The sequence below is a fragment of the Paracoccidioides brasiliensis genome, assembly GCF_000150735.1.
Source record: "Paracoccidioides brasiliensis Pb18 unplaced genomic scaffold supercont2.3, whole genome shotgun sequence".
Classification (NCBI taxonomy): Eukaryota; Fungi; Ascomycota; class Eurotiomycetes; order Onygenales; family Ajellomycetaceae; genus Paracoccidioides; species Paracoccidioides brasiliensis.
In genome coordinates this window covers 3,395,992-3,418,077 of record NW_011371360.1, presented here as the reverse complement: position 1 = coordinate 3,418,077, position 22,086 = coordinate 3,395,992, and the positions used below count along the sequence as shown (strand labels likewise).

The following is a 22,086-nucleotide window of genomic DNA, read 5'->3' as shown; positions in this document are numbered from 1 at the left end:
ATTGTTCTTATTATTTATTGTAAGTAAATGCAGTCAAAGACAAAACTTACTCTCAATATTGCAAATAAAATCAGTATGATCTTTTTATACTATGATTTTCTACACATATTTCATAAGCTATAGAACAGTTGTCCTTTTCTATAAAATATTTTTACTTTTAACATTTTGTGCATTGAATATGAGCTTTGATTGTAGATCTAAAACCAACATATTTAAAGATTTTTAAAAGTTGATCAGCTATGAAAAGAGATTGTAATATTTAAAGTAATAAATTAAGCACGGAAGTTCTGTAACTAGATAGTTAGTTAATGTAACTATTAACTAACAATAATTGACTAATCTTGAAACTTAAATTCTTTTCAACTTGAAAGAAATAGTTAATTTATTATATTCTTTATAAATATTGATATAAAATAATTTTATTTATTTAGATTTAAAATTTATTCAAAAAACTATTCTTTTCAATCTCAGTCAATTTTATGAAATTGAATATAAATTCATCTATGTAGTTCAGTTATTGAGTTTTATAAACAAAAGTTAAGTAAAAAAAACTCATATAAATATATAATTTTAGAAATTGAAAACATTTCTCATATTTTAATAGCATTTATTATAAGTTCAAGTCTTTCTTCTTTTTCAAGAGAATTTGAAAAATATTTTATTGTAAATTTGATGGTGTCATAGCACATTGAAGTGAATGAGTTAGAGGTAATTAAGATATTTGAATTTGACTATGATGTTTACTTGGTGAGGAATTAATTTTATAGTGACTGTTGTATTAGCTGACTATACACTATGTGCGATCACGTGCGGCGAGGGGTGGCGCCCGGGGCAACGGCTAATGCCTTTGAGCAAGAGGACATTTTCATCCTTGGAACCTCTTGTTGATTAGGCCAGCTTTGTCTTTCTTCCTCTTTAGCGTCGGCTTCTTCTATCTATCTATTAGGTCTTATCCCGCTACACAGTTTAGGCACCTTCGCTCCCCTTTCAGTCTTCCGGAGATATCATCTTTCCAGCGCCAGTATATTGCTTGGTTGCTGTCAAAACTCCATCGAGGCTAGTCTGCCCCTCACCGTGTTTCATCACCCTCATTACATATCGCCTATAACCCCCATGCCTACAACCTCAACAAAACATCGAAAGTTCCTTGTATCGTGAAAGGAAAGCCTTGTTTTTCGAGAACAAGGCTTTCTCTTGCTTGCCAGCATTCACAATTCTGCCCCACGCTGTCATTCCGGAGCGGACTGGGAAGCTGGGGAAACGAAAAGCTTCCACAGGTGAAGACTCTCAACAGAAATACTCCAGCCAACAGCAGCCTGAAAAGAAGATCTTGATGGTATGTATTTTTTCCTTTTTTTTTGGAATTCAAATATATATAGTCTATGTTCCCCGTGCATGATTGAGAAAATGTGAAAACGAGGTGAATAATGGGCCATCTGTTTGATTGAATAAATACGTCAAAGTGCGAGGCCGCCCCCAAATAGTTGACTCGAGCTATATACATTTGGCATGACTGTGCTGCTCACTGCTTACAGACTTTATATTCAATTTTAACAAAAACTTTCGGTTTAATGTATAAAAGCCACTCATATTTTTCTGCAAAGTTGGCAGGACTCATTTTCTGTTTCCTCTTTTCTTGTTTCCATGAATACAGCTGACTCGAACACGATTAACTATACTTCTAGAACAGCACTATGCAGAGCAGCTCCCAAGAAATCGTGGATATGTCCACAGATCCGGAGATCGATGAGTCGTTGTACAGTCGACAACTGTAAGAGATATCTTTCCTTCGTCATGAGGACTTTGAACACGTACCGCTTTGAAGAAGTAGGTGTTGGTGCTGATGCCGTCCTCCCACCTAGGTACGTCCTTGGCCATGAAGCTATGAAGCGCATGGTAACTTCGAATGTTCTCATTGTCGGGCTCAAGGGTTTAGGTGCTGAAATCTGTATGTTTCCATATATTTGCCTTTTAACACAGTGTTGCTCTTCTGTTAATGGTCTGTGATAGCTAAAAATGTGGCCCTTGCCGGTGTCAAATCCCTCACCCTTTACGATCCTATCCCTACCGCTATCTCCGACCTCTCTTCGCAGTTTTTCCTCACCCCGCAAGATATAGGCAAACCCCGTGACCAAGCTACGGCCTCCCGTGTTGCAGAGCTGAACGCATACACACCTGTGCATGTCCTTGGTACGCAGAGTCTGACAGAGGATCTATCGCAGCTCAAAAAATATCAGGTTGTTGTTCTGACGAGCACACCTCTGCGGGACCAGCTTGTGATCGCCGAATATTGTCATCAGAATAATATCTATGTCATTATTACGGACACATTTGGTTTATTTGGCTACATTTTCACCGACTTCGGGGAGAATTTCACAGTGGTAGACCCCACCGGAGAAGATCCTACGAGTGGTATCGTTGCTGGGATTACCGAGGAGGGACTTGTGTCTGCTTCTGATGAGACTAGGCACGGACTAGGAGAAGATGACTACGTCACTTTTACTGAGGTCAAGGGTATGGAAAAGCTCAATAACGCAGAACCTCGTAAAGTCGACATTAAAGGTCCATACACCTTCTCCATTGGCGATGTTTCTGGGTTGGGGACTTATCACAGCGGCGGCATATATACTCAAGTCAAGATGCCCAAGACGCTCCACTTCAAGTCCTTAGAACAGCAGCTTAAGGACCCCCAATTTCTCGTTACCGATTTTATGAAGGCTGATCGCCCGGCTAAGCTCCATCTTGGCATTCAAGCACTTCACAAATTCGCAGAGAATCATGGTGGAAAATTCCCCCGACCTCACAGTGATAGTGATGCCCAGGAAGTCATTAAGATTGCCTCTAGCATTGGAACGGAAGTTGACGAAGCACTCCTCAAGGAACTCAGCTACCAAGCACAGGGAGATCTGAGTCCAATGGCAGCCTTCTTTGGTGGCCTTGCTGCGCAGGAAGTTCTCAAAGCTGTCTCTGGCAAATTCCATCCTGTCGTTCAGTGGTACTATTTCGACTCTCTGGAATCACTCCCCACATCGGTCTCGCGGTCTGAGGAAGAATGTGCTCCGCTGGGAACCCGATACGATGGCCAAATTGCCGTGTTTGGTAAAACCTTTCAGAAGAATATTTCCGAAATTAATGAATTCCTTGTTGGTGCTGGTGCGATCGGTTGTGAAATGCTTAAGAATTGGGCTATGATTGGCTTGGGAACTGGCGAGCATGGCAAGATTACTGTGACGGATATGGATCAGATTGAGACCAGCAATTTGAACAGACAGTTTTTGTTCCGGCCTAAGGACGTTGGCCTGCCGAAGAGTGACACTGCTGCAAGGGCTGTACAGGCGATGAACCCCGAACTTCAGGGGAAAATTGTATCCCTGCGAGATCGCGTTGGTGTCCACACTGAGCATATTTTTAACGAAGATTTCTGGGAGGAGCTCGACGGTGTAACAAATGCCCTGGATAACGTTGAAGCCCGAACATATGTTGATCGACGATGTGTGTTTTTCCAGAAACCACTGCTTGAGAGCGGAACGCTGGGTACCAAGGGGAATACTCAGGTTATCCTTCCCTGGCTCACCGAGTCATACTCTAGTTCTCAGGATCCCCCCGAACAGTCGTTCCCGATGTGCACGCTAAGGAGTTTTCCGAACCGAATAGAGCACACGATTGCATGGGCGCGAGAGTTGTTCCAGACAAGCTTCGTTGGACCTCCAGAATCTGTAAATCTATACCTTTCTCAGCCAGACTTCTTAAAAACGACCCTGAAGCAGTCTGGCAATGAGAAACAGACGCTGGAAATTATCCACAGTTTCCTCGTCACTAACAAGCCTCTCACTTTCGATGACTGCATTGTCTGGGCTCGTAACCAGTTTGAAGCCAACTTCAACAACGCAATTCAGCAACTCTTATATAACTTCCCTAAAGACTCAGTTACGTCAAGCGGAACTCCCTTCTGGTCTGGCCCAAAGCGTGCGCCCACCCCACTGAAATTCGATGCCACCAACCCTACCCATTTTGCTTTCATTGTAGCCGCTGCGAACCTTCATGCCTACAACTACGGAATCAAGAGCCTCGAAGTGGATAAGGGTCATTATCGAAAAGTTCTTGATGACATGATCATTCCCGAATTTACACCTAGTTCCTCTGTAAAGATCCAAGCTAATGAAAATGAACCTGACCCGAATGCACAATCGGCTTTCACTGACGAGGAGGAACTGCAGCGTTCCATCGCTGCCCTCCCACCACCTGGCTCCCTCGCCGGATTCCAATTGGATGTCGTTGAATTCGAGAAGGATGATGATACCAACCATCACATTGATTTCATCACTGCAGCCAGCAACCTACGTGCCGCAAACTACGACATCCAACAGGCTGATCGACACAAGACCAAGTTTATCGCAGGCAAGATTATCCCTGCCATCGCCACGACAACCGCACTGGTCACGGGCCTGGTGATCCTTGAACTGTACAAGATCATTGACGGCAAGCCAGATGCGGATCAATACAAGAACAGCTTTGTAAATCTTGCACTTCCGTTTTTCAGCTTCATCGACCCGATCAAAAGTCCCATGGACAAGTATCATCATAAGGGCCGCGAGATCTGGTTCCACAAGCTCTGGGATCGCTTCGAAGCGGATGATGTTGTGCTCAAGGACTTCTTGAAGAGCTGTGAGGAGGAGAATGGATTGGATATCAACATGATTAGTTCTGGGGTTAGCTTGTTGTATCCGGTCTTTAATAAAGGCCCTGAGGTCATGAAGAAGCGGCTGCAGATGAAGTATGTTTTCTACTCCTTTCCTCCACTTTTGTTGGCCTCCGGTATCACTGCTCGTATCATTTTATTGTGAATATCGTTTTGCTAACTAAATGTGCGTGATAAATAGGTTGAGTGAGCTTATTCAATCTGTCAGCGACAAGGCTATCCCCGATCATCAGAAGTATGTTATCTTTGAATTCCTGGCACGCGATGACACTGATGAAGATGTCGATGTCCCCTATGTAAGTGTGAAGGTGGATAAGCCGAAGAAGGATGCTGAGATGAAGGTGTAGATGAGTTGAAGTGAATTTGATTGATATTTGACTAGCTGCAGAAGAAAGCCTAGAAAGAAAGGTATTGTAAGTTTTATAATGTTTCATTGTGCTTTCTCTATTCTTATCAATTTTACTTATGAGAAATAAATGATTCTTCAATAAAATTAAAAAGCGATAAAATTAGTGAGAAAGTAATAAAAATATTTTATAATAAAGAACTTAATTATAATATCTATTATATTACAACATAATTATATTAAAATAAAATATAAAAATTAAATATAAGACAGCTCAGCTTGAAAATAAAACTATAGTATTTTTCTATATAAATTTGCTTTCTCTGTTTATATATTTTTTTTTCATCTTTAATATTCTAATAAAACTTACTGTTGTTTCTTCACATCGGAATGTAATAAATATTATATATATTTAACTAACTGTAAAAGAATTTTATACTAAAATTATACTGATATAATAAAAAATTATAGTTAAAAGTCTATAATAATATTAATAAAATATATATATATATATTTTATTAAATTTAATGTGTTTAATAATAATTTTATTAGTTATATTTATTATATATTTTAATTAATTATAATTATAATTTAAATTATCTCTGATGAGATTAGATAAAAATATAATAGAAATATAAGTAGTATAAATAGAGCTTATATGCTATTTATTTAAACAAGATTTCTTAAAGTTTAATTATAATTTTAAAAACTAAGCTCAATTAATAAATCGTTCAACTTGTCTACCCGTTCATCATTCAACATTTCCTCCTCTTTGTGTTAGTTGAATCATATTCTTGTGCGTTGAATGTGTCTCTCATAAAATCTCCTTTCTCTATCAGGATTTGATTTTTGCTCTCTTCCATGTTCTCTCCCCTTCGAACACGACAACTTCTAGCACTTCTAGGGAGAAACCAGAAAATTGTTGATCCGACGCCACTTTCGTCATCACTATCCCAAACATCCCATCAGTTCTCAACAACAGCAAAAGCAGATATGGCGGTAAATTATAACCAATATTCCTTTATTTCATCACCCACCACTAATAGTAACATCGTTTTCCATTATCCCAGACCGTCAAGGATGATAAAATTACCAATTGGGTCAGTCCTTCTGATACCACTGGCGAATTCAAACGCGAGCAATCTGCGTTACGCAATTGGATTTCCAGGGAGCCTGGGGCGCAATTCCCACCAGAAAAAGGCCGGTATCATCTCTATGTCTCATATGCGTGTCCATGGGGTATGTAGTCTTGTCTATTTTATAATAACTTAACCCAAACCCTTTCGATTGTTTGGCGGCTAATGCTGGATTTGGATTGATTGGGTGTAAAATATAGCCCACCGGACTCTCATTGTGCGAAAGCTCAAAGGCTTGGAAGATATAATTCCCTTCACAGCTGTGCATTGGCACTTGGGTGACAGGGGTTGGCGGTTCGCCACCCCCGAGGAAAATTTACCAGGCGAGAACGTGAGGCCCGACCGAGTTCATGAAGGCTTTACGCATCTCAGGCAGATTTATTTCAAAGTTGATCCCGAGTATAAGGGGAGATTTACGGTGCCTGCGCTCTATGATGTCAAGACGGGAAGGATTGTGAGTAATGAGGTATGTATTAACTGATCTAACTATTAGATGGGAGTTACATATGTCTATTTGGTATCTGGAAGATGTAGGGCTAACTGGGCTCGTTTCAATAGAGCTCCGAGATCATTCGCATGTTTTACCATGAGTTCGACGATTTGTTGCCAGAGAAATATAAAAAGGTTGATTTGTTGCCGCAGAATTTGCGGAAGGATATTGAAGAGACGAATGAATGGACGTATAATGATGTGAATAACGGTGTATACAAATGCGGATTTGCAACGTGAGCAACTCCCCAACAAAAGATGATTACCACGTCCACAAATCGTGAGGACTAAAAAAGTCTTTTCTAATTCCCTGAGTAAACAACCTACAGAACCCAATCAGCCTACGAGAAAGCCATGACCACCCTCTTCACCTCCCTCGACCGCATTGAATCGCACCTCCAGTCAAGACTCGATGCTAGTTCCTCTAAAACGTCACCAATTTACTACTTCGGCGATAGCATCACCGAAGCAGACGTCCGCCTATACACCACCATCGTCCGTTTCGACGCAGTCTACGTACAGCATTTCAAGACAAATATCCGTGACATCCGCTCCGGGTATCCTGCACTTCACCGCTGGCTGCGCCATCTGTACTGGGATATTCCCGCTTTTCACGACACGACGCAGTTCGAGCATATTAAGAAACATTATACTAAGAGTCATACGCAGATTAATCAGTTTGGCATCACGCCCGTAGGGCCGTTGCCGGATATCTTGCCGAAGGATCAGGAGGTCGCGACTGTTATGGCGGTGAAGAAGTGATGGTAAGGGGAAAAAGTTTACTTCTAAGTTGTGTTGGCAGCGGGGTGGACAGGAGAGGGGCTGGGGCTGAAGTGGTTTGGCGTGGTGGATGGGGAGGAAATTATTTAGGTTCCGGGCTTCTACTAGTGGATGGTGCGTGTAATTGACAGTACGAACCTGGATCTCTGTGCAGAATGTATGCGTTACATTCTTTTAAGTTTATTATGTCAGTAATAGGCCATTAAGGGACCAGCCTCTCTAATACATATATACTCTAATAAAGGGCTTGTTGTCCAAATCCTATTGTTTGAAAACCCATACGATCCCACCCACCAAAATCAAAGGAAGGGATAGGCCAGCTTATTGAAGTTCAACTCTGCTTTCTAAATCTAGATCTTAGACGGAAGATGATAATGGAGACTTACTAGGCCCAGGACCCTCTTGTAAATCCAATGATTCAATAGGTTGCCGATGTGGAAGTGTTCAACCCTAGAGCATCATAGGATGAACGGATAAGTCTGTCGGCCACCTTAATCATTTCTAAGTAAGAATGGAAAACGGATTAGATGCTTTGAGAAGATAGCTGGTTAGAACCTACTTCGGTAGTCTAAACGAATCTAAGAAAGTAGAGGAACAAAATAACAAGAGGCTATACACAGTGGTTGAGGATAGGTACGAAGCCGTAGTGAAAGAAACCAATAATCTCTCTTTTATATGTGAATTTCATGTTTCTCATCGTGCATCATACAGAAAAGAAAAATCGGGGTGTATATTTAGACCAGGAAACGAAATAGGTGAACGAAAATAAAGTAGCAGGAAAGGCAGCAAAAGTAGAAGCAACAGAAATCCAGGACAGCTTCTCCTAGATTTTGGGTATTCCAAAGGTAATTTGTTTGGCCCGTACACATAATGGCTTTGTGCATATACACAGATTATAAAATGCTAAAATATGCAGCGATGATGGGGATGATGTGTTTGTGGAAATTAGGAGGAAATTTAGAAAATCCTTCATACAGTAGTACATCAAAAGAAATTGGGGAGATAAGTCGACTCGCCGAGACACCTCTGGCTATGCAAAAGCAGAACATGAACCGAGAATGAAAAGAGGTACGGTTAGGGTATTCTCACCAAAGGAAAAGGAAAACGGGGAGATACAAGGTGGCAAACGAAACGAAACGCAAAATGAGAGAATGAGCATAGAAAGGATAACTGAAAAAAAGTTTGCAAACGGTGAGGTTCACTATGTGTCTCAAGAGGTTATCATAATATCACCATGATATGCACAAATGCCAAAGACAGGAGAAAAGGATGGTTTGAAGGTTAGAGTATGCAGTATACGGGGCCCGCTATGCCGTGGCCCTAAAGTAGGGGTGATATAGGTGTACAGTTGTATAGCTGTCTCAAGATACACCAAATAACTGTTTCGAGTTTTCGTACACGACATAACTAATCGATACAGACGGCGCGACCTTCAGTAAGTTCGGAGTAATCCCTCTGAATAGGCCTCGTATGCCTTCAGCTCGTAGTGTTTTGCGCGTTACGTCGACGATGCCAGTATACGTCGGGCTATGCAGGACAGTGCCTTGTGCCTGCAGTCGTGTGCGGAGGACGTTCATCGGGTAAACTATTGACGCACCGAGAGCGCCACTCAGCGCTCCGATAGCCCCAGTGGTGAAATTACTAAGGGGTACGTCGTCTTCATGGCAATGATACAATCTTGTCTTGCGGGTTAGGAGGGTGACTTTTAGGTACTCGAAGGTCATGAGATCGATTGCGGCATACGGGAACATTCCTATTAGCCCCAGAGGTAAACCGCGGAAAAAGGAGTGAAATCCATTCGTCGTCCACATCTTTTTGGCGGTTGCTGCGATGAGGCGGTTGCCGTGTAATCCTCCTTCGACTGTCTCGCATTGCATGCGACTAGCGAAAGGGTAAGCATTATGCATATAATAAAGGTTAAAAAACCCTCGCTCTTAAAAAAGAGAAGACTTACAATTTAAGGGTATCTAACGGGTAGACAAAACATCTGACATAGTCAACATCTAGTAAGATTGGATAAGCCTGTAAGGAACATACTGGGAAACCATTCCTCCGATACCACCCGCCAAGAATTGCGAAGTTGGGAGGAGATTCTTTGGATCGCCATGCCCTTCAAGGTTGGCTAGTATACGTTTGGAAGCCTGAACTATATTAGCACATCACACATTCTAGCGATAAAGGTGTAGAAAAACCGGCTAATCTCACTTCGTACGCGCCAAATTTGATCGCAGATTCTGGCATGACCTTGACGACATTCAAACCATTCCCTAAGAAGTTAGTTAGACCAGTTAGAACATCAATGTCAGTAAAAATGAAACGAGGGGGTTCCCGGAGGAACATACCAGCAAACAAACTCCGTATTCCCCCAGCACGCCACAAGTCCTTGGTAGCTTCAACGAGAGGTATCCCCGCCCTCTTGAGAGCTTCCAACGGGTGGCCGGACTTGGCAGCGCTAAGAGCGGTGTCCTTAACGGCGGTTTGGGCAATGAGGTAAACTTTCAAACGATCGAGTGGCGCCGTGGCTGTCCTCGATACGCATCCAGCCATTCCGCCGGCAAGAAAGTAACCTATTTGGGGTGTGCTCTCGGTCAATACCTGTGCGCAAGTTTGATAACACAACCAAAGCGAAACGGCGGTAGGGAGGACAAGCCACTCCAGCTCATCATCAGTGAGAAATGGAATTGCCTCTAGACTGTGGTAGTATTGAGAGTGCGTGTTCTGGGTCTTGCAACCTAGCTGGGTCACTGTGGTGTCCGACTTGGGAATATGGAAAATGATTTGAAAAAAAAATCCGCGACGGGGTTGAGGTTGGGTTTTGGAAACGAGGGCTCCGTACCTGATCCCTGGATAGGCTTATTTATGTGCACATCTCCTTCCGGGTTTAGGTTTCCAAGGGTGCTATAATAGGATATAAGGCCCCGGAGGTTGGAGGTTTTGGTGGGAAGGAATAGAAGGAAGTCCCTGTTGGGTTGCGCATTAGATACTTGGATTGAAAAAAGACTTTATAAAAGAAGTTATATAACATACCTCCATTCATCGAAAGTGATTACGCCGTCCTTGTTGGAATCGACGTCGGTAAAGAACTCGTCCAGCTTCTTCTTCGGAACGGTAAGGCCGGCCTTCGCAAAGGCAGTTCGCAGCTCCTCCTTGTCAAGGTGTCCGTTGTGGTCATGATCAATAGACTCAAATAATCGCCAGAGTTCCTTTTCAGCCCTTTCGACGAAAGCTTGGAATTCTAAAAAGTGGGTATTTTAGACCGATAATGAGGGGAGAGGGGAGTGTTGCACCGCGGGGACTATTATGTATTTTCGCACCATTGAACTGTATCTTCCCATCTCCGCTGGTGTCCACATCTGCAAGGACATCTCCTACGAGGGAATCTGCATTTTTAAGCGCTATATATATGTTAGTATACGCAGAGGTTGATATTGGTGCCAATTTACACAACTGCGAGAAACGAGAAGAATGGCGGAGCGGTGGAACGGAAAGAAACATACGGTGATCCATTTTCCTCAGGCCCTTTTTAAATCCCCTGAGGTCTATTTGGCCCTCATGTCGGGCATCGAGGATTTCCCAGAGCCTCGCAACCCGCTGGTCGCGATCGTGCTGTGACCCTACTCCCATTGTGTCACAGTTGGTGACAATATTGGGATGGGATTTTACAACAGGATAACACGGTCACAAAGGAAACATCCACTACCAAATTTCCCGCATAAATGCGGGTGCTGCACGGACAGAAGAAGGCCAAACATCAGAAATGAGAGGTAGATATACTATGAAAATGTACGTGGGTAGAAAACGGTTTAAGGCATAGAACACAGCATCAAAAGTTGTCATATGAGGAGGTTGAGCGCAGCAGAACGGATTGCGCTTGGCGCTAGACTGAGTTTCGGCGTCACACATACTTGGCGATCAGTTTGCCGACACAAGCGAGCGCTTAACAAACATCAACGTTCATCAAACCTTAGGATGATGGTATTTTGTCAACGAAGAAATTCGAAATGATGAAGAAGAGAATTCTACTGTGGACATGATGACAGCATCGTATTTGAATCTCTGTCAAAGCAGTTCATTTCTGATTCATTATTCAGCCCAGAGAGACATTCAGTCATTGCTGCTCAATATTCCACCATATCAAGCATGTGTAACTAAACGAGCTTCACCAACGTCCTTCTCGGCCGCTTCTGCCTCAAATTAGAAATGGCAGCCAATTACTGGGTGTCAACCCAGCGCCGGTACTGGCTCTTCGATCGAGACCGGTTGGCAGACATCAGGAAATCCCTCAACGAAGGCGAGAAACAACTGATACAACAATTCCCGCTTCCTGATCTAAGGTACTTTAGCATCTACATCAATCTACGTATGACTTCCTATTCCGATGCAAGTTGCCACCTGGTCCGGGTATTGGTATCGTTGAAGCTGACAAAGTGCAACATCGCCGCCGCAGAGCTGGTCAGGCTGGGGAAACGGATGACAATTCGTCAGCAGGCGCTTGCAACGGCACAAGTCTATATCAGGAGGTTCTACACCAAGGTGGAAATCCGACGGACCAATCCGTATCTGGTGCTTACCACCGCTTTCTATCTGGCATGCAAGATGGAGGAATGTCCCCAGCACATTCGCTTTGTCGTGAGTGAAGCAAAAGGATTATGGCCAGGTTGGTAGTTCTCACCCAGTTTTATGTGGAGCTATCTATCTTACTAAGCCTATATTGAGCAGATTACATCGTATCCGACATTTCCAAGCTGGGTGAATGCGAGTTCTGGCTCATCTCAGAAATGAACTCGCAGTTGATAGTTCATCACCCCTACCGCACCCTGTCAGAAATCCAGACAGCACTATCTCTAACATCGGAAGAAGTATCGCTGGCATGGTCAGTGATTAATGACCACTATCTAACTGATCTCCCTCTTCTCCAGCCACCGCACGTGATTGCGGTAACTGCCCTTTTAATCGCGGTGGTATTCAAGACAAACCCCGCAAGCTGTGCCCATCTTACAGGAGCATCTCCAGCCTCTACCGTACTACGGGATGGAGTGGGTGCACTGGCCTCACTTGGTGATAAGCAGTCAGGGGCGAGTATGCCTCCTCGCATCCAGAAGGTCATTGACTGGCTTTCGACGGGCGAGGTCAACATTGAAGCGGTCATTGATTGTACGCAGGAGCTTGTTTCTCTGTATGAGGCCTGGGAGCAGTATAGCGAGAAGGCATGTCGCGAGCAGATTGCACGATATGTGAAGGCGCTGGCTCTTGATAAATGATATTGTCGAGAAAACGAGGACGCAGACTCTACCCTGTATTTTGCGGTTCTGTTAATGGAGGTATTTGGGACATACTCCTACAGTCCGACTCTCGATTTCCTTGAAAATAGGAACTCTTCATAGGGACTGGGCCAGTTAAACCGAGAGAAATTAAAAGATATGTTGAAACGCGTCGTCCGCATATCAGATACCAGAACCTCCAATGACTATCTGCCGAGGTCGCTCAAGACGCATACCCAAGCCTCACGTGGACGTTAACATGAAGCAACCCATCAATGCTCAACACATGTGACTCGAATCGTCCAATCCCAGAAACTAAACCCACCCTCCCAAACACAACTACCCTCCTCGAAAGTCTCCGGCCTCACATCGACGGAAAGCTGAGATGCATAAGACTCCCCAGATTCAAGACACACATCTCCGACGCTCCAGTCTCAGATCCTCTAAAAGGGGAAAAACCAAGTATGAATAGCCTAGAACTTCCCCCTCCCATTCCCCTTTCAATTCATATATTCAATACCGTTGACATTCACCCGAAACTTGGATTTGATCCATTCCGCCTCCGCCTCCTTTCTTTCCCTTCAAAGATATAGAGCCCTCAGTTTCACACAATGTATTTAACTGCCAGTAAAAGAAATTGGCTGACCTGTGATAAGATTAACTTCATAGATAATATTTCATTTTTGTTCTCTCATCTCAACCCAACTTGCTTCTAAGTGTAGACGGGATTGAAGATGGTTGGGTATGAACAAGTGTATGTATAAGTGAGGGAGAGATCTCCGCTGACACAGAGCTTGGGAATAAAATCAACATTTATCAATTGCCGCGTCTTAAATACCATATTATATACCGTATTTATAAAGGGTTTTGCCGCGAGTCCCGTTGCACCTCAGCTTTTGTAATTCGACATCAACTTATTATGGCGCTGCTGCCGCGAGTGAGTTCCAGCCTTAGAACAAATTAAATATGAAATAGCCAAAACAAACTCGTAGTGAGCAGCAATTGTTCAACAGATCGTCAACATTGACAGACTCTAACATTTTTCACCTACGCTGTCTGATCCTTATTTAACCAGTTGTCTTCTCTGAGCAGATAACATCACTAAGTGGATAATCTCTCATTTCAAACTCAGTCAAATTGCAAAATTAAGTAATCATCAAACTAGGATTTTTCATTATAACTTTATATAGATCTATTTCTTAGATTTGTTGATAGATTCTGACAGTATGATCAACTACATTATTTTGCTGCAGTATATGAAGCTGCTAAAGCTTTATTCTGAGCTACAAAATGTAAGAGTTTGCTTCTTTTTATACTTTTCATTCAACTGCAGCTCTGTAATGTCAAGACTTATACTAGCACCTTGCCCTCACACTGTTATTATCTGAGACACTTCATGAAGAATCAGATGATCTCACAATGCCATTTTCTCATTTCATGAAGAATTAAATTATCTGAGGTGAAATCTATTATTATCTATTCATGAATATAAACACTCTGAATTTCTCTGAGTTGCTTTTAAGAGATGCAGTGATTAGCTATTATTTAATCCAACATTTATATTTTCACCCATCACTCTTCTCTTCACTTCGCGGTGCTCTCAGCACCTATTCTTCTACTCTCTTATGATATTAGTGATAGTGCTTCTCATGCTTTCTTTTGACACTTGGTCCATTCACATCAAGCGTTCTCACAAGCTCCAAGCTTTTATTTTTCCTTGCCAAGATAGCAGCACTGTGCATGATTCAGCTGACATCCTTTAATCAAACTGATAACTGCTGCTTTGAAGTTCTAACTGCCTCACAATTCTAGACATAAAGAGTATAGAATAACTCAGATTCATGGGAAGTATCAGAGAGTAATACTATGAAGCTGAGTATATAGATATATTAGAATCTCATTTCAGCCCGGAAAGAAAGATCGGCAGGCGTGTAAACTAAAGAGGTTTTAATACATCCACAAGCTGAAAGTATAACCATCGGACGGTGAAGTTCGCGGCATTCCCGAATGCCCACCCCCCGCCAATTGACGTCGCCTCTTCGGGTTTGGCGTGCTTCGACCTAGCTGCAATTATTGAGCCCAACATCATCGACGCGTGCCAGAAATCTATATAATATAATGTCGCTGCTGCTCTTCCATCTTCCCAATATTCCTCCCTCGTCTCACGCTTCCCCCTTTTGCACCTCCCTCTCCACATCTCCACTTCAGGTGCACTCCTCCGTTTTTCTGTCTTCTTGGCAGACCATGTGAATCTAGTAATCACAATTACATACAGGGCGAAGATTTTCCTCGCTCACTTTGCGCCTGTCATGCCCCTCGACATCTTTCCTTTCAGATGGCGTGGTGGATGTCATCACGCTTGCATCCCGGTTTGAGTAGCTTTTCAGGGGCTTCGACGGGCGGTGTGGGATCCACATCGTCAAAGGATATATGGTGTCTGATTCTTGCCCAAGATGAAGAAGACTAAAACTTGTGGTACGGAATAGAGATATGTTTTTTGAGGTTGGATTGGGATTTGTAGCGAGGGAGAAAGGAATCGAGCAAAGTGGAAGGAAAACCCCTCGCGTGATGTCATGGCATGGCATGGCAAGATGTTCGAGGGAAGCTCGGCATCTGGTGGTAGGGGAACAATCTCGAAACGAAAGAAAATTTGTAGAATCAATATCCAAGGCAATGGCCAAACTCGATCAAACAATGCGCCATGGGGCAGCATTCCGCAGAGAAAGTGGCATGCTCAACGTCTCAGCTCTGTTGCAGTGTTATCAAAATAGATGCGCTTCCCTTGGGTTTGGTGTCGCCCATGTAAAACCTGCATGACATGGCCAATGATAGGTAACTAATTAAATGATTGGTCCGAAGATCCAAGCGACCACTGCATAGTTGACGCCCTAATAAGCATTCGCGGTGCAAGAAACAGGAATATCAACTGCATTTGAAAAAGGTCATCTTAGCTTCTCTTTTGTGAGGCTGCACCTTAAAGCTTATGTACAATAGTTATGTCTTTTCTTGCTTAGTTTGTAAAAATATAGTAATAAATTTTAATATAAGAATTTAACTATTTTTCACAAAATTAATAATTCTTATATTATTTATTATCAGAGTTTTTATATAAATTTTATTTTTACTTTTAAATGTGTTTAATAAAATATATAGTTTAGTTTTATTATTTTATTTTTAATTTAATTTATTTAATTTAATTAATTTTGATTTTATGTTTAATTATATTTATTAATTATAAAGTAAATAAATTATAAAAGTTTCAAAGTATTTAAAAAAGATAATTAAAATTGAAATATCGGTGATACAAATACATTCATGGATGTCCCCCGGATGTTGGATGGAGATAGTAATAATCAGTGCAGCGGAATGATTGGAGAATGTCAGAGTGTTTTTCCGAAGTTATCTTTGATTGGGAACAGCGTTTTCGATCCCTTCTCTGCTTCCAGCGAATGATGAAGCGTGATAAATTGGTTAGGCCAATCGAAACCGATGCAGCAGCAAGCCCCAAGCAAATGAGCTGGCCTTGCTAGCCTCTCTTCTCTGGAGAGGTAAGCTTGTCTCAACGCCAGTCCGGTGGTTGGTTGGTTGGTTGGTTGGTTGGTGGTTGGACTGCAGGTTGGTTCTTCAAAACTGAGTTTTGTGCATGAATTGTGGAAATTGGGACTGGGGTTGGGTTGATTGGAGGGTTTTTGTCGCTGTTGCTGTATTTGCTGCTGCGTTGCTTGCTGCGGGTGTTGGTGGGCGGTAGATGGTTGGTTGGTTGGCTGGTGGTTGTTGGTGCTATTTATATAGCTACGGGGTTTGGGTTGGAACCACCTGAAGCAGGTGTGGATTTGGGTCATGGCGTAATGGGACCCGGGGATGGGAGAGGTTATTTTTTTTACTCTTTATCATTTAGTGATATGCAATATCTGCAGTAGGGGGATTGTTCTTCATCCACTACATATTTTTGGTTCGTGACTGGTCATAGAAGGAGATGGAACTTCCGCCGCTGTTTTCATTTCGTAGATACATCGTGGTATACTCCGTAAACTATTAGGAGAATATTCCATAAAATTGGCTCCGATAAATACCCCCCCCCCCCTTTCCTGACTCTAAAAGAAGCACAGATGATTGATTATGATGTAAACTAAAGGGATATATAAAACCTTGGACGCGCTGGACCAGGCCTTCCCAACCTCCGCCTGTGTCTGACCAGCCTCCTTTCATGCGACGAGGGATCAGGAATAACAACAAACCTACCTACTCTTGGACCTTTTTAATTACTCTAGGGAAGGTTTTCTGAATAGCTAGTGGTGCGGGGAACATTTTATCTACGGAAGAATGACCGATGTCTGGCTGGGGAGCTCTCTTGTTGCTCTCTCCCCCATTCCAGGCTTGAAAGCTAGGCCCCCGGTGGTACAGTTAGTTGCTTTTGAGTCTTTGACGACATCCTCCTGATAATGGTTCCGTGTTTGTTGGTGGTACCTGACGCATCCCCAAGGGGCCAATGTTAGGGGCCCAACTGGAGCGTATGGGTGGTTTAACTTGATTAAACCTAACTAGTTAAGTCACTAGTTAACTAATAGATAACTAATTAGCAGTTAGTTTAGTTCATTGACAACTGCCCTGACAGAAGTGGCGGGGCAGGCGATGATAAGGGTACCAAGGTTCCAGTCAACGGGTCATTACCCCGAAAATACTCCCAATCAAGTCCCTATCCACTCTGCCATGAAGGTTCCATCCATGATACATCACCCCCATGTCCGTTTCCAAAGGGTACTTTTTATGCCGTGATAACCTTGTTCACTCCGATAAGGCAGTCAGTTCCCGGAGCATGAATCTTCCACCAAGCCCGGGAACCCTGCTGCAACTCCCAGCCAATCAGCACTCATCTTGGAGGAGGGGGAGGAGAGGGGGGGGGGGGGTGGTTGGTGTCCTCTCCTCGCCACCCGCCAAATCGCTGCATAGATTACATACACAGAGCGTAACTGTAAAAACACCCATCTTGCTGAGCCTGTAATTTAAGCCCTGCTGGAGAGTTTATCTGGCAAGTCTCCACAAGAACAACCCACTTGGCGACGTACTCGCTGTTGATTGGTTCCAGTCGAGGCACCGGGCTCCATATTTCAGCACTGCACTTAACCCACTTGGGATTAGCAGACATGCTTCGGGTACACATAAACCTCAGCAGAAGGTGGGAGGGAGGTACCTGCAGACTGGTGGGCGGCGGCATACAAATGCAAGTCCACGTCTTGACAGAGGGGGGGGCACAACCAGTTGCGGGTCGCGAGTTGGGGCCGCCCCAGCCTTCCTCTTCGTTGTTGTGGCTCGGAAAGGTACCTGGCAGGTAACTGTCGGCGGCGTGCGGCAGCGAAAAGACACCGCAGAGGTACCAGCAATGCCACAGTCACTTGATCTCAATCCAGATTTGCCCTCCGGCTCCAACTTCCCTCTATGCAGCGGTTGGGCACAACAACAACACTCCGACTTCTGCCTCCCACGGATCCCTTTTTCCTCTCTCTTTTCTTTCTTCTCTTCCGTTTTCCCTCAGCCTTTTTCTTTCCCCCAAGTCTCTCCAGTCTTTCTGTCAAACCATCCAACCTCATGACGCAGACACAACTTGCTTCCTATTTATTATTGAATGAATTACCCTCGGGTTCGCTTCTCTCTTATCCTATATTAAATAAATAAATATACTTTGCTTTAGATGCTGGAAAAGAATTTCAGCTTTCTTCCTTCACATTTAAAATTCTTGGCTTCTTGGCTTCTTGGCTTCGTTGGTGCTTCGTTGGTGCTTGCTGATTGTTCAAGAGGCATTGACGATTGAAAAACTGGGTTGGTTTACTCAGCCTTCCAGACACAACACACCCCCCTCCCCCTCCCTCTCTCTCTCTCTCTCTCTCTCTCGCGGCTCCTAACGACCACCAAACGGCACACACCCGGCCCCCCCCCGCTCCACCCCAGTTTCATCAGTCCGTAACGCCCAACAACGATTAACTTCGTAACCTCATCCACTCCCTCCCTCCCTCCATCCATCCATCCATCCATCCATCCATCCATCCATCTATCGACTGGCTTTCATCTCCTGAGTCACCTTTTTCCTTGTATGTAATTTGTCATTCCGGTCTCACATCCCTCTATGACCACTATGTCGTCCTATTTTTTCTCGCCACAGCAACAATACCACCACGCAAGCCAGCAGCACCACCAACACCAGCAGCAACATCACCAGCAACATCACCAGCAGCAGCAGCATCCCCTTCCTCCCTCTTCCCATGCTGCTGCCTCGTCTTCCAACTCTCACCATGGTGGTCGATCCCGCCGTTCCCACAAGTCCTCCCACAACAGTAATAATAACAACAACAACGGCAGCAGCAGCAGCAACAACAACAACAACAACTCCTCCCACCGCCAGTTCCGAGGCGTCAAAAGCATGAGGGAGCTATCTGAAGCACCGGCAGTATCTGCCTTCCGTGCTCGTTTCGAGGCAGGCCGCTCCTTCGACCTCGACGATGACCTGGAATTCTGTCCCAGTCTCCTGACAGAGGACGATGTACGTGAGAAGTTCAATTCTTCCTAGCAATAGAATGTCCTATTTCATTCCATCCCATCATGAAATATGTCTCAAAACCACAATCCTTGGAAAACTCTTGTATCCTAACATCCTCTCTTTTCTCACAAACAGCTCCAATCCATCCACTCCTACGCTTCCGATCGTTCCTCTCTCGCAAGCCTCTCCCCCGACTCCTCGCCCTTGCAGCACCAAATTCAGCCCGCCCAACAGGTGACACCGTCAATCTCACTCTCCCCAGCCTCGATCTCGAATGCATCAGCATCCGCGGCTGCTGCGTTTGGGTATAGTCTCAATCAGATGAAGATCCATCAACCCTCTGCGGTTAGGGTGAGGAATGCTATTCCGATCGTTAATCCGAGTACGGGCATGCGTGTGTCGAGTCCAACGCAGAGATGGTAGATGCCCTCCCTGTTAAGCGGTTGTGAAGATCCCCCAAACCCCGACTAGTGTAGAACACAACTACAAACAACAACAACAACAAAAAAAAAAAAATTATTGAAGAAAAAAGCTGCTGAAAACGCTTCATCGATCGGTCATGTCAATTCTCATCTCTCCCCAAACTCCATATGTTGTCGCTCTCCCAAAATTCTTTCAATCTGTCGTTTTATGTCATCTCGATATCCCTTTTGAGAACCAACCTGCTCTCCCCTAAGCAGAAGAAACAAGGAAAAGTCAAACTTCCTCCCAGTCGTATCCGCAGAACTCCCTTCCTTTTTGAACCATAATATTTTTCCCCGCCAATGCGAAAATCCAACAACCACAACCACAACCACGTCGATAGAAATTCCTCTCTACTTGTACATATGACATGAAACGTCCTAACTGCCGTCCTCGAATTTCCTCCACATTTTTCCTCAACATTTGCAATTTACAAAACTCTATCCTGGTGATACCATGTACCATCTGACGATACATCCCTCTTTTTATATTTTTGTTTGAGTTTTTGATCATGTGTTTGAGCAACGGCGCCTATGCGAAATGGATATATCCCGTCTTCTGCATCATTGCTTCGTTCGTTTCCTCTCCTTTTTTACCTTGTTGTTAAAACCATTATCCCCTCACTCCCTCTACGGTTACGATGCGGACAGCGAAAATGGAAAAAAGGCAGTTGACGAAATATTTTGTTGCCGAAAAGTAAAAACTGATGGCCAGAAAGGGTATCGGAAAACGTATCATGACATACATATAGAATGAGCGGTTACTTTGCTGTTTGGGTATGAAGTTTTGTTCTCTCTCTTCGATTCTTTTCATATATATGATTTCCGATATTCATATATGCAGTTTCTTGACAAAAAAGGGCGGGGTGTGGGCTATGACATGATCCGATATCACCTTGGGCCTTTTTGGAGTTTTGTTTTTGTTTCTTCATCCTATCTAGCGTTGGTTTTTCCTTCAACCTTGTGGGTTTGCCTCTTCACAACCTCTCTTGCTGCGCATTGCATTACATCGCATCGCATCACATCGCCCTGTTTACTTTTTCTTGTACTTTCTGTTAATTTTTTACATACCACTCTCTTATCTATCAATTTGTTGCAAATCTAGGCTGTGGGGGATCTGGAATGGCGTGTATGGGTGTGTTCAGTGTTTGCGTTTGCCCGTGTATCTGATCTGGTTTACCAAGCAGGGTTTGGCTGGTTGGTCGGTCGTGTTTTGCCTTGAACATGTGTATGGGGTACGTGTGTGTGAGTTTGTGCAGGATTATTTCAAGCATTCTTTATTTTCATGGGACTTGGCCATTCATATCATCACATTTGATCTGATCTGATCTGATATTCAGAGCACGAATTCTTTTCATCTCTTTTTGGGTTTGCTTTTTGTCCTGGTTTGGTCTGTCCCTGTCACGTTGGTCGGTGTTTTTCTTTTTGGCTTGACATTTAGTTGGGTTGGAGCTCCCGCCCTGTGTTTTTCTTCTCTCTTTGATTTGTGTTTCCAGTTCATTTTGTGTGTTGCAAACTGTGAGATTTTATTCTTCTTTTAATTTATTACAGCCTTTTTTTTGATATATTTTATTCTTCATTCCAGACTCTGAATGTAAAGTGTCGTTCATATATTTATTATGAAACTGGGCTGAAGTTTTTCGTAGATTGTAAACGGGATGGATGGATGGTATGAGTAGAATCAAGACGACATTTGTTGGAAGCATCCACTCGATCAACTCGTCCTTCATTAATATCCTGCTAAATCGATAATTTTCATCATCAGGGGTTTTCAACCTTCATTTTTCACTTTGTATTTTTCTGAGATCCTTTGTAGTTAGTTGATCTTGCAAATTGCTGTGAACTTGAGTCTGTGTTCCCTGCAGAGTTACATATATCCATATAATGTCGACAAGGAAAAATATATATAAACAAATTGGCTGAGATGGGTCTGTCAGTTGGGTTGATTGATTGATTGATTGATTGATTGATATGATGCTGATGCTGCTCATGCAATATGGCCCAGTGGAGCAGAGTTTTGTTGGAATAGCCAATATAACTAACTGCACATGAGCACGGAGGAGAGGAGAATAGTCGTGCAACCTTTGCAACCAATCAAGCTTGCCCACCGAACAGCTCGCAGATAACTAACTACACGATATTAGGGGGAACTTCTTGAGTTGTCTGCCGCCTCTTGGGCTTGGCGGCCTACATTTGCTGTTGATTTTGCTATTGCCTTGGGGTATAATGGGTTGAAATAAATAATAGGCCTTTGGGTAGGTTTTTCGATGTTTCATGCGTGCTGGATGTTTTTTTGGGAGATTCTGGTACTTTTATATGAATGTACTATATCTAATTGGCTGGTGACATTATCGAGTGGAAGTTGAATTATTCGTAATATTG

General features: G+C 43.4%; 6 protein-coding genes across 6 annotated transcripts in view; 4 read left to right on the top strand and 2 right to left on the bottom strand.

The window, feature by feature from the left end:
• Window positions 1-1,694: 1,694 nt before the first annotated feature.
• PADG_03424 (E1 ubiquitin-activating protein UBA1) lies at window positions 1,695-5,046 on the top strand (the record flags this gene model as incomplete). Its single annotated transcript, XM_010760096.1, has 4 exons — window positions 1,695-1,771; window positions 1,863-1,948; window positions 2,011-4,774; window positions 4,881-5,046. The coding sequence occupies 4 exons, from the start codon at window positions 1,695-1,697 to the stop codon at window positions 5,044-5,046; spliced, it is 3,093 nt and encodes a 1,030-aa protein (XP_010758398.1).
• Window positions 5,047-5,906: 860 nt separating this feature from the next.
• On the top strand, window positions 5,907-7,432 carry PADG_03423 (uncharacterized protein; the record flags this gene model as incomplete). Its single annotated transcript, XM_010760095.1, has 5 exons — window positions 5,907-6,044; window positions 6,116-6,284; window positions 6,382-6,647; window positions 6,740-6,906; window positions 7,000-7,432. The coding sequence occupies 5 exons, from the start codon at window positions 5,907-5,909 to the stop codon at window positions 7,430-7,432; spliced, it is 1,173 nt and encodes a 390-aa protein (XP_010758397.1).
• Window positions 7,433-8,811: 1,379 nt separating this feature from the next.
• On the bottom strand, window positions 8,812-11,074 carry PADG_03422 (uncharacterized protein; the record flags this gene model as incomplete). The annotated part of the gene is made up of 9 exons (XM_010760094.1): window positions 8,812-9,331; window positions 9,405-9,437; window positions 9,488-9,591; window positions 9,656-9,717; window positions 9,793-10,194; window positions 10,287-10,411; window positions 10,478-10,685; window positions 10,765-10,845; window positions 10,948-11,074. The coding sequence occupies 9 exons, from the start codon at window positions 11,072-11,074 to the stop codon at window positions 8,812-8,814; spliced, it is 1,662 nt and encodes a 553-aa protein (XP_010758396.1).
• A 576-nt stretch (window positions 11,075-11,650) lies between these two features.
• On the top strand, window positions 11,651-12,711 carry PADG_03421 (cyclin-dependent protein serine/threonine kinase regulator SSN8; the record flags this gene model as incomplete). The annotated part of the gene is made up of 2 exons (XM_010760554.1): window positions 11,651-12,107; window positions 12,170-12,711. The coding sequence occupies 2 exons, from the start codon at window positions 11,651-11,653 to the stop codon at window positions 12,709-12,711; spliced, it is 999 nt and encodes a 332-aa protein (XP_010758856.1).
• A 6,130-nt stretch (window positions 12,712-18,841) lies between these two features.
• Window positions 18,842-19,666, top strand: PADG_03418 (uncharacterized protein; the record flags this gene model as incomplete). The annotated part of the gene is made up of 2 exons (XM_010760093.1): window positions 18,842-19,246; window positions 19,379-19,666. The coding sequence occupies 2 exons, from the start codon at window positions 18,842-18,844 to the stop codon at window positions 19,664-19,666; spliced, it is 693 nt and encodes a 230-aa protein (XP_010758395.1).
• Window positions 19,667-21,834: 2,168 nt separating this feature from the next.
• The window catches only part of PADG_11600 (uncharacterized protein), a gene marked incomplete at both ends in the record, with an annotated part of 1,607 nt that continues 1,355 nt past the window's right edge, over window positions 21,835-22,086 (bottom strand). The window contains one exon of the mRNA XM_010760753.1: window positions 21,835-21,891. Coding sequence (XP_010759055.1) covers window positions 21,835-21,891 — 57 coding nt within the window. The remainder of the gene's footprint in view (window positions 21,892-22,086) is intronic.